At 46.8% G+C, this 11,640-nt stretch overlaps 2 protein-coding genes across 2 annotated transcripts; both read right to left on the minus strand.

The window, feature by feature from the left end:
* Positions 1–220: 220 nt before the first annotated feature.
* Positions 221–6,854, minus strand: LOC147977313 (uncharacterized). The gene is made up of 3 exons (XM_087521127.1): positions 4,111–6,854; positions 725–795; positions 221–664 (listed from the first exon to the last, which is right to left on the minus strand). The coding sequence occupies exons 1-3, from the start codon at positions 4,883–4,885 to the stop codon at positions 221–223; spliced, it is 1,290 nt and encodes a 429-aa protein (XP_087377253.1). The 5' UTR covers positions 4,886–6,854.
* A 245-nt stretch (positions 6,855–7,099) lies between these two features.
* LOC147977314 (cleavage and polyadenylation specificity factor subunit 3-I-like) lies at positions 7,100–10,837 on the minus strand. Its single transcript, XM_087519273.1, has 5 exons — positions 10,558–10,837; positions 10,374–10,471; positions 10,239–10,284; positions 9,986–10,135; positions 7,100–9,056 (listed from the first exon to the last, which is right to left on the minus strand). Exons 1-5 carry the CDS (start codon positions 10,705–10,707, stop codon positions 7,422–7,424), a joined length of 2,079 nt encoding a protein of 692 aa, XP_087375399.1. The 5' UTR covers positions 10,708–10,837; the 3' UTR covers positions 7,100–7,421.
* Positions 10,838–11,640: the final 803 nt, after the last annotated feature.

Raw genomic sequence — 11,640 nt, forward strand, 5'->3', positions numbered from 1 at the left:
CCCAGTCAGCATATGAAAAAGCACTCACTAGAGAAGACTTGGACTTGTGAATATGAAGACCAGTGTGCGCAGATTGCTTCACATACCGAAGGATCCTCTTAACTGTTGTCCAGTGTTCATCTGTGGGCTCATGCAAAAACTGACATACCTTGTTGACCGCAAACGAGATATCTGGATGAGTCAACGTGAGATATTACAAGGCTCCAACCATGTTGCGATATCAAGTGGTGTCCTCGGCAGAAAGAATGGTACCTCCACCACGTGAGAGCTTCTTCGTGGTTGCCATAGGTGAAGTAGCTGGCTTACACTGGCTCATACCTGCTTTGGTTAGCAAGTCAACTGCATACTTGCCTTGAGACAGGACAAGATCCTTCCCTGATCGCCTCACTTCAATGCCCAAAAAGAAGTGAAGATCACCAAGGTCCTTGAGAGGAAACTCGGTGTGTAGATCATCAATCAGACGGGTAACAGTTGAAGGGGATGAGCTAGTAATAATGATGGCATCGACATAAACCAGCATGAACATAGTAACTCCACCAGAATGATACACAAAAAGTGATGTATCAGCACGGGAAGGTGTAAACCCCAATTCCTGTAACCGGGAACTGAGACGGGAGTACCAAGCACGAGGAGACTTCTTGAGACCATAAAGTGCCTTGTCCAACTTGCAAACATGATGCGGAAAGCGTGAGTCAACATACCCAGGAGGCTATCGCATGAACACATCCTCTTCCAAAATACCATGCAGGAACGCATTCTGGACATCCAATTGGCGAAGAACCCAGCCACGAGAAACTGCAAGTGACAAGACCAAACGAATAGTGGCGGATTTAATGACGGGGCTGAAAGTGTCCTCGTAATCAACACCATATCTCTGTTTGAAACCTTTGGCAACCAAACGAGCCTTGTAGCGATCAACACTGCCATCAGCATGCCGCTTAATGCGAAACACCCATTTGCAATCAATGAGGTTTCGTCCTGGAGCCGGAGGAACAAGATGCCAAGTGCGGTTTCGCTGAAGCACCTGGTATTCTTCATCCATAGCAGCAGCCCAAGATGGATGCTCCAAAGCAATAGAAACAGACGTGGGCTCCACATCAGGATTCACGGTGACCAGAAAACCACGTTTGTGTGGATTGTATGAAATCGTACCATCAGTACGGACGAGGGGTTTTTGCACCCCAGCCTACGAGCGTGTGCGTACACCAGGAACGGAAAATCCTATTCGCTGCTCGCTGCGGCAAACTGTCGAGCGATCGCACAGGGGCAGCGCAGTGAGCGACAGAAATGGGCCGGCCCACACATAATGCGTTCAAACCGGTTTTGGGAACCTTCCAGAAGGTTCCCTGAACTGGGTCTTTTTTCCTATATCGTTTTTATGTGGTTCTTTTTCGGCTTTCTATTGTTTTTTTATTTCTCTTTTTTTTCGTTTCTGTTTCTTTTTCATTTTTTCGTTTTTTGTTTCTTGTTTCACTTTCTTTTTCAAGTTTACTTTTTTTCAGAATATGTTCTTGGTTTTACAAAATGTTTATGATTTTCTTTTTTATTTCCTTTCCTTTTCTTCTCTTCCTTTAAAAAAATCAAAAATTTAAATTTTGTTCGTGTTTCCAAAAAATGTTCAGTTTTTGAAAAAATGTTCTCAAAATTCAAAATTTGTTCTCGTTACATAAAAAAGTACAAAACTTCTAAAATTCAGAAAATGTACTGAATTTCAAATTTTTTTTCACATATTCAAAAAATGTTCGCGCTTCCAAATTTTTTCAGGATTTTAAAATATTTCTCTCCGTCTCAAAATATGTTTTCAAGATTCAAAAAATGTTCGTGCTTTAAAAAATTGTTCGGACTTCCAATTTTGTTCACATTTTCCAAAAAAAATCATGCTTCCAAATTTGTTCGGGATTTTTAAAAATTGTTCTCTATTTCAAAAAATTCTCGAGTTTAAAAAAATTGTTCGCGCTTCCAAATTTGTTCGGGAGTTATCAAAATTTGTTCTCAAGATTCAAAAAATGTTCGTGCTTTAAAAATTGTTCGCGCTTCCAAATTTGTTCTCCATTTCTAAATTTGTTCTGAAGATTCAAAAAATGTTTGTGCTTCAAATTTGTCTTCAAGATTCAGAACATTGTGTACAAAAAATATACACTTTTTTGTACAGAATATGTTCCTGTGTACAAAGTATGTTTAGAAATGAAAAAAATGGTCGCACTTTTTCAAAATATACACTTTCAGAAAAAATCTACAATTTCTTTTAAGATGTTCACTACAGTGTGTAATTATGGTTGTACGGTTGTACTAAGTTATTATAAGTTCGCGTTTGTTAGCTAGTACAAGGAATGCTAGTCAGGTGGAGTGGCTGGGAGCATGCGCTTCGAATCTTTAGGTCGCAAGTTCGAGTTTCCATCGCGTTTCCCTTCCCTCTTTTTGCTTTCTTTTCTTACCACCGGTACAGCACGATGGGCCGGCCCAGTCAGGCTGCGCCCCTATGCGCGGCGACGACATTTTGACGCAAAGCGCGTCCAACGCGAGAGGCCGCTTCGTGGGTGGGCTGATCGCAGGGCCCACCGTGGTCGGCTACAGTCTACAGAGGAGGCCGCGGGTGGCGCGGCATGCAGGCCCGTAGTGGAGGCGCCAGCGGTGGCTGGCAGGCCACGCACACGGGCGGCAGGGACCGAATCCACTCCGGGATCGGCAGGCGCACAAGGACTGGCGATGGGCGAATCCACGCCGGGATCAGCGCCGGCCAGATCGTCCACGGGATCCGGAGTGGCAGGTGATCCGGGATTTTCTGCGGCGAAGACTTCCTGCACATGAGATACAGTATTGATCGGGAATAGACACGGTATTGCCCGTTTCTTCTGTTGGCGCATGTAAATTCCTACGTCCCATAGATTCAGGGGAGAACACAAGAATTTCATCATGCAATTGATCGGGAGATTTTCTTGGTGTGTCAACAGAAAAGGGAAAAGATTTTCATCAAATATCACATCGCGGGAGATATAGATGCGGTCAGTAGAGACGTGGAGGCACCGGTAGCCTTTGTGCATCACGTTGTAGCCAAGGAAAACGCACCGTTTTGAGCAGAATTGAAGTTTGCGTTAGTTGTATGGGCGTAGGCAAGGCCAACATGCACACCCAAGCGTGCGCAAAAAATTGTAGTCAGGTTGCTTTCCAAACAATCGCTCAATGGGTGTAGTGTTTTTAATGGTACGAGAAGGGATGCGGTTGATTAGAAAACAAGCAGTGAGAAAAGCCTCGTCCCAAAAACGAAATGCCATAGACGCATGTGCTAGAAGTGTTAGGCCAACATCAACCACATGGCGATGTTTTCTCTCGGCAGAGCCATTCTGTTGATGAATGTGAGGGCATGAAACGTGATGTTCGATGCCAAGTTGACGAAAAAAAGGAGTTGAGTTTTTCATACTCACCCCCACCCCCCAATCTGTTTGCATCCAGAGGATTTTTTGATTTAGTAGGCGTTGAACATGAACTTGAAACTCAAGGAAAGTGCGATAAACATCAGCTCGAGACTTAAGACAATAAATCCACATAAATTTACTGAAATCATCAATAAAGTTAACATAGTATTTGAAACCCCCAGAGGAGGTGCACGCATGCCCCCATACATCAGAGAAGACAAGTTCAAGAGGTTTGGAGGAAGATTTATTGGACCTAGGAAACGGAAGCTGATGACTATTTCCCTGTTGACATGCATCACAAACAGGGATTTTATTTTTATTGGACTCGCGAAGAAACTCTAAATTTTGGCGATGAAGGGCTTGATCTACCACCGGAGAAGCTGGATGGCCTAGACAGTAATGCCATCATGTGTGGGTTTGCTTGACAGCGGAGAGAGCTTGTTGTGTCCTGCCATGACTACCGGTGATAGGATAGAGGCCTCCATCAGTGCCCCCTCGAAGAAGAACCTTCCTCGAAGCCCGATCCTTAGCAAGAAAATATGTAGGGTGGATTTCAACACAAACATTGTTGTCATTAGATAGTCTATCGGTAGATAGCAAGCTCCTGGTTGCTTGAGGGACATGAAGAATATTGCGAAGGAGCAGAGGTCTATAGACGTACGAATCTGAGATGAACCAACATGGGAAATTGGCATACCTGATCCGTTCTCTGTGTGGACTTGATCCTTGGCGGTGTACCTCTCATGCATCGTGAGCTTGTCTAGGTCTCCGGTGATGTGGTCCGTGGCCCCAGAGTCCAGGTACCACGCCGGATCGAAGCCTTGGCCGGTGGAGGCATTGTTGGCGGAGCGCTCCTTACGGACGAAGGAGTGGTCGAAGCGCTTGTAGTAGTCGAAGACATCATGGCCGTGGCGCTTGCAGAGCTGGCAAAACACGTCAGCGTTCTTACCACCATTGCGGCCTCCGCCGCCGCTGTTGCAGGAATTGGTGTGGTTGTGATTTGGGTCGCCGCAGTTGTGGTTGTGGCCGGTCGAGCCGCACATGCGGTGATTTCCACCGCCGCCACCACCGACGCCGTTGCGGTTGCGGTTTCCACCCGAGTTGCGGCCGCGCTTGCCATCGCCGCCACCGCCGTTGCCGCCGCCGGAGTTGCGGCTGACGTTGTTCACTGAGGAGCCGCCTGAGCCGGGCAGCTGGAGCACGTGATCGTGATGCTGATGACGAATCTCGAAGTCGAGCATGTGGGAGTAGAGATCGTTGAGGGAGATCGCGTCGGCCCTCGTGGTGACCGAGGTCACCAGCGGGTCGTAGCTCGAGCCGAGGCCGGTGAGGAGGTAGATGACGATGTCCTCCTCATCCAGCTGCTTGCCGGCGGCTGCAAGGGCATCCGTGAGCCCTTTGACCTTGGTGAAGTAATCCATCATGCTCATGTCGCGCTTCTGGACCGTAGCAAGTTGGCGACGAAGCTGCATCACATGCGCCCTGGAACGGGTCGTGAACGTCCGCTCCAGAGCACTCCACACGGCTGCAGAAGACGGTAAAAACAGTACCTGCAGAAGCGTGTTGTGGAGAGCGTGGAGAGGAGAAAGCTGAGGCAGTGCTGATCCCGTGTCACCCACGAGATGTACTCCGGGTTGGGTACCGGCGGCGCCCCTTCCTCACCGGCGATGACCTTGTCAGGAGCCGGCTCGGATCCATCTGCGATGGCCATCCAGTGGGCACCGCGGAGCGCTGGGAGGATTTGAGCCTTCCAGAGGAGATGGGTGTCGTGGGAGAGCTTCACCGTGACGAGGCCGGTGAGGGATGGCGAGGCATGGGAAGATGAGGCCATGACGCCGATGGACTGGGTGCTGAGCGCACCGGTGGTGAGCGTCGTGATGGCGGCTGCTATGGTGGACGAGGTTTGGCTGGGGAACGTCGTCATCTGGATGGGAAGAGGGAGGTGTGATACCATGTTAAAACAAAAGGTTTGCAGTTGGGCACACCTCAATCGGGTGGCCTTTGATCTCTATTTATACACCAGAGTACATGATGGATAGGTACAAGCGATCGTCACAGATGGTAACAAAATACATAGGCCTGCGCTACAAGTTGTGCAGATTCTAACCTCCTACCCTATCCTATACGAGATACATATTCGGTTGTTTAACAATAATAGGAACTGTTATGTCCATCTTCACTTTGATTCACATAAATAATACTCCCATTGCACTTCCATTATCGTCCAAATCAACATCCAAAAATTCACCAATTTGATCACCCACACTAGTTCCCCTGTTTTTTTTCTGTGCTCATCATTCCCATTGGTATGCCATATAGGAATCGACTTAAATTCATAGTCACCTATAGTTTTGCTTGGCACAAAATCTTCCATCACAAGTAAATCTTTGTTATGTTAAACATCCAGGGCCCACCTCTTATTGCTTTGTTCTTGCTCACATCATCATGAAACTGAAACAGGAAGCGATTTCTACCCAGACCCTTGCATTCCACTCAAGAGAAAGGGCAGCAAGCACCACTTAACGCTCTTCCTAAATACTCTGCTTTTGCTGGTCTTTCAGACAAGAGATTACCCACAGCCTGAAGCTTAATCACCTCCAGGGAGCAAGACTGTTTCTTCCCTATCTTGATGCTTTTCTTTTCTGTGTCTGTGAGTTTGAGATTTCTTCACCGCGCCTAAATGTGTGCTCTAACACTCTGACGGGGAACCACCTGAGATGCTTAGATCACACACCTGCTGCTGGGGATTGAGAGGGGACGGAACAAATCTGGAGCTTTTTGGTGGAATTGGAAAGAAAGATTGAGCGCCGAGCGGCAATACAGAGAAACACTCTGGCGAGTGGCCTCCAAGACGCTGGAAACCACACCAACCGTCACGAGCGAACCGACTTGCGTCAAACAACACCCACAGCAGGAACTCATGATCTCCATCTGCGAGAGGATTATTGGCATATATATAGGGCTGCTACAAACTGTCTATACAGTTAATATAAAAAAAAATGTTGCACCAGTAAAACAGGATGTAAAAATGACCCCAACAAAGACTACTTGCTCATCACTTGATATAAACAAAGTGTATGCATAAGCCAATGAAAATTAAATGACACAGTTCACCTAAGAAGACTTGGCATGATGTTCATAGATAAAGCACCAACAGCAGAAACTCAAACAGAGGTTCAACACACACTCAAGTTGAAACAAACAGAGCAGCTCCATCGGCTCAGATGCACCGCAATTTCAGCTCAAACTTGGTGCAAATGAGAGGATTGTTCACATAACTTCTACAAATTGTCCACAATGCTACAACTCGACCATGTTCCAGAGGCAGTAAAACAGGCCTACCTGATCATCTAGTAAAGCACCACAGCTCAAATTCAGTGCAAGTGACAAGATTCTTCAGATAACTTTTAAGGACTACTGATCATCTAGCAAAGCACAACAGGCGGGCTCAAGATTCAAATGGCCGCGTAACAACACGTAACACAGCCTGCTAGTGCTTTGTTCAATCACGAGCCCTAGGAAAAGTTAAAAGGCATTCTCATGGCTTCAGCTCAGGAGGCCGACACACTCCACCAAAGAAGACTCACTCGACAGGATGTGCATAGATACAAGAACACCAACATCAGAAACTCAAACTGATGATCGACACACACGCAAGTTTAAACAAACAGAGCAGCTCCATCAGCTCAAATTTAGTGCAAATCAGAGGATTGTTCAAATATCTTCTACAAATTGTCCACAATGCTACAACTCGATCATGTTCCAGAGGCAGTAAAACGGGCCTACCTGATCATCTAGCAAAGCACAGCAGCTCAAATTTAGTGCAAGTGAGAGGATTCTTCAGATAACTTCTAGGGACTACTGATCATCCAGTAAAGCACAACAGGCAGTAGAATTACATTTCGCTCAAGATTAGAACGGCCGCGTAACAACACGTAACACAGCCTGCTAGTGCTTTGTTTAATCACGAGCCCTAGGAAAAGTTAAAGGCAGTCTCATGGCTTCAGCTCAGGAGGCCGAAAGCGGGATCGGTCTCACCGCACCCTGTATGCGCCGGAACGCGGTCTTGATCCGTTCTTTCAGCCCAGCGTTCTCGCACTCGACATCACCGCTCCTGCCATCCAAGTGCGCGACGTCTCCATCCACAGTTATAACAAGCTTCCCTTCCTCTGCAACTTTAACGTCGCCGAAGAGCGATACCATCAGAGAATACACCACCTTACGCGCCACCTTCTCTGTTTCTTCTTCCGTCTTCACCGCTTCTTCGATCGGAACAACCTTCGGACCCTCACGGCCAATGTTCAAGATCATGGCCACCACCGAGTCAGACACCATGTCGCTTATGGGATCAGACGACCACTGCAGCGTCACGTACCTCTCTGAATCCAGGCGGATGGCCACCCTCTCGTGAACAGTCAGTGTTGGAACATCTTCTTCAGCTGATGATTCCACGCTCTCGTATATTTGCTTCAGTCTGTACTTGATCACCTCAAAAGAACCAGAATACGGGACAGCTATCCGCTGAGTAATGTTGGCAGTAGACAGCTGAGTGTACACACGGAGGTCCTCAGGGGCCATAATCTGGTATGTGAAGCCCTTCTTCACAAGCAAGCCACTGACCGTGTCTCCCACTTCCGGTACCTTCTCTGCCAGTCTGCCAATTGTCTTGGCCATTTTCTCAGAACTAAAGTACATCTCTACTGATTGGCAGTTCTTGGGAGACACAATTTTTGTGTTTGTCCCATCAAACTGGGTGATAAGTTTCTGCTTAAGCCTACCCATCTCATTTGCTTCTCCGTGTACAAGTATAATGTTGGGTGGGCGAAGCTCTTCCAAGAAGCCGCTTGTCTGTGGAAAATCAGCATGAGCTGAGAAGGAGATGTAGAAGATCTGCATATTAAGAGGAGCAGTGAGCCCGTTTGCTAGCGTCACTTCTCTCGGTTCGTTGATGATGGTCTTTGCAAGCGAGCCTTCCACAGCATAACCTGGAATAACACATGTGTTCTTCTTATCTGTGCACCACTTGTCAAAGAGCTGCCTGGAGAGGCCGCTTTGGAGGCTACCTGGACTTGCCATCACCACTGACGGACCCACATCATGGAAGTTGTCTATGCTATTCAAAGGGTCAATATGCTTGAAATGGAAGGGATTGGACTGTGCAAACTGATTCCTTATCCTTTCATTCATGGAGTTTATGTATGTCTGGTACACAGCCATGCACTTCTTCGCAAGAGGGGAGGCATAATAGATTGGAATCTTATGGAGCTCTGGGTGGTTAGACCAATACTCATCCAGGATAAGCAGCAGTTCCTGTGCTCTACCAAGAGCGAATGCTGGGATAAGAACACGGCCCCCTTGAGAAACTGTGTTGTGGATGGCATCAGTGAAGCGCTTCTCTCTGACATGGCGGGGTTGGTGTTGCTGCACACCGTAAGTTGACTCGATAATGCAAATATCAGGGGAGAACTGGGGTATCTCAGCAGCTTTGAGGTGACGGTCTTCTTCACGGGAGTAGTCACCAGTGTAAAGAATGCGAACACCGGCAATATCCACCATGAACATGGCAGCACCAAGTACATGGCCAGCAGTATAGCACCAGAAGCGTATGCCATTTACTTCCAATGTCTGGTGGAAGTCTATGACCTGCATGACAAATATATGTTAACGCATTGTCAATTCTCCCTGTAAATTAAGACTTCAGTTGGAATCATGCATTATCTGTAAAATCCTGGTATTTTGAAAGAAACAGCCAGGTATTAGAGTTCTTAATTTTAACCAACAGTCCAACGACATTTAAATGTTTGGCCTATTCAGATTCAATGATGAAAAACATAAGCATGCCTAGGTACTAAGTGATAGCAGAACACCTAGCCTTAAGCACTGCTATGTGTGTGCTTGGGCAAGATAGGACAGAGGCATAGGAATTTAGCTGGTAAATTAAGACTTCAAAATCCTCACAGGCAAAATTATGCATTAGCTGGAACCAAAAAAAAACTGGTATTTGGAAAGAAATGGCCAGATACTATAAGATTTGTAATTTTAACCAATAGTCCAATGACATTTAAAATGTTAGATTAGTCAGAATCAATGATCAAAAAACGCTGCTAGGCATGCACTTAAGCGTGCCTAGGCGCTAGGCGATGGCAGAACACCTAGCCTTAAGCACTGCTCGTCATGAATTTAAGCGTGTCTAGGCACTAGGCGATAGCGGAACACCTAACCTACCAACCATGCACTTAAATGTGCGAAGGCGTGTACTTAGGCAATATAGGCACTTGGCAGAGGAAAAAACCAGGAATTTCAGTTTAAAATATCAACCAGGCATATAGGCAACAAGTCCAGCTTCTTAAATGACACAGTACTATCGTTCTCTGTTTCTGATTGGATCACTCTTCTTCCTTTTCTTTTTCCTCTACTCAAAAAATGTACAACCAATTTCTCTACCGGCCAGTCACTATCTATCATCATCTAATAAGCAACAAATACATCGTATCAAACAACAGGGATTAAGCCATTCGCATTCATTCGATTCACATCTGCCAGAAAGACAGAGATAAGCGAAAGGGAGGTACCTCGATTTTGTCCATGGAGCGGATGATATCCTGTTCGTCGAACAGCATATCTTCCACAGACACCTTGCTGACCTTGACGTAATCGGAGAGCAGCAGCCTGTAGATGGCCTTGGTGGCGTGGGTCATGAACACGCGGCCCTTGAACGTCGTCTGCAAAACAGGGCAGAGCAGAGCATAGCAAATCAGACACGAAACGGCAATAACATCGGCGGTTGCAATATAAATCAGCAAGCAGCCTAGCATTTTTGCTTACCTTCTCCAGGAAGTAGGGGAGCGACGCGGCGTGGTCCAGGTGGAAGCTGCAGCACAAATTGAAGGCGGAAAATTAATCAGGATGAACGCCAGGAGAAGGTGGGGGTCAAGAGAGGGCGACTAGTTGGAAACTTACTGGGTGACGAGGAGGACGTCGATGGCGGAGGGGTCGATCTCGTCGAAGTATGGGAGAGCCGCCATGCCGGAGTAAGCCGGGTGGATGCCGCAGTCGAACTGGACCAGCGGCGAGCAAGTCAGATTCCCCGAACAGAACAGAGGAGGAAGGTAGGGTTTGGGGGAGAGGGGGAGGGGGTGCTTACGAGGACCGTGCGGCCCTTGAAGGTCATGTGGACGCAGGAGCGGCCGACCTCGCTGCCGGCGCCGAGCGGGGTGATCACCATCTGGTCGCCCTCCCTCCCGCCCGTCGCCGGCCGCTTCCCCGCCGGCGGCGCCGTCGCGCAGGATGCCATTGTTCTGGCAGAGAATAGGAGGAAGAGGGGCGGCGGCGTCCGGCGGCGGCGACGGCGAGGACGGGTCCGGCGGCGGCGAACCCTAGCGCTCGATTCCGTCGATGCGAACTGGACTGAACTGACCGCCAGGGCGGGCTATGTGGACTCTCTCCCGGACCCGATTCCGAGTCGCCGCGGGGAGACCGAATCGGCCCGGCCCATCAGCGAGTCGCTCGCTCGCACGCTCCGGATTTTCTTTTTCTTTTTTCGTTTTCTCTGGTTTTTCCTATGCTTTTTCATTTGTTTCTCACCGGTTTCCTCGGTTTTCATTATTTTTTTTCATTCGTTATACTTTGTTTTCATTGGTTTTTCCAATGGTTTTCTTCTTTCTTTGCTATACTTTTGGTTCTTTTTCTTTCTTTCTTGGTTTTCTTCGTATTCCGTGGTTACTTTGCTTTTCTTTTTTATTTCTTTGTCGGTTTTAACCAGTTTCCTGTTTAGAACACATGTCTAATTTTTGCCAGTACACACTGTACATGCTTAGCGCACATGTGAAATATTTTTTAATACACTTTAGACATTTTCAAACATATGATGTACGTTTTGTTAAATACATGTTTTTGGACACTTTTTTGAATGCATGGTAACATTTTTTTAAATACACGTTGTACATTTTCTGGCAAAAAATACTTTTTTTCTAGACTACATGAACATTTTTTACATTGTATAAACATTTTAGAAAAAATCACGCGCATTTTTTGGAAACACGCCAATATTTATTTAAAATGTTGTGATATGTATTTTAATGAAAATAAATACTATCTTGAACCTACCAAACATTGTTTTACATTTGTATATTTTTTTTAACTCCGCCTATGTTGTCTTAACATAGCCGGTCCCAAGTCGGGGTAAAGGAGGAGGGTTGCGATAGACTTGGTGAACCTACGTGAAAAC

Source organism: Triticum urartu, chromosome 4A (genome assembly GCF_056163025.1).
Source record: "Triticum urartu cultivar PI428250 chromosome 4A, HENAU_Tu73, whole genome shotgun sequence".
Classification (NCBI taxonomy): Eukaryota; Viridiplantae; Streptophyta; class Magnoliopsida; order Poales; family Poaceae; genus Triticum; species Triticum urartu.

Coding starts and splice junctions, on each gene's coding strand:
- LOC147977313 (XM_087521127.1), bottom strand. CDS start 4,885: ATGCAGCTTCGTCGCCAACTTGCTACGGTCCAGAAGCGCGACATGAGC. Junction 796..4,110: donor CCACACAGAGAACGGATCAG/GTATGCCAATTT, acceptor TGTCACTTGCAG/TTTCTCGTGGCTGGGTTCTT. Junction 665..724: donor ATGGTATTTTGGAAGAGGAT/GTGTTCATGCGA, acceptor CATGTTTGCAAG/TTGGACAAGGCACTTTATGG.
- LOC147977314 (XM_087519273.1), bottom strand. CDS start 10,707: ATGGCATCCTGCGCGACGGCGCCGCCGGCGGGGAAGCGGCCGGCGACG. Junction 10,285..10,373: donor GACGTCCTCCTCGTCACCCA/GTAAGTTTCCAA, acceptor TTTGTGCTGCAG/CTTCCACCTGGACCACGCCG. Junction 9,057..9,985: donor GCTCCATGGACAAAATCGAG/GTACCTCCCTTT, acceptor TTTGTCATGCAG/GTCATAGACTTCCACCAGAC.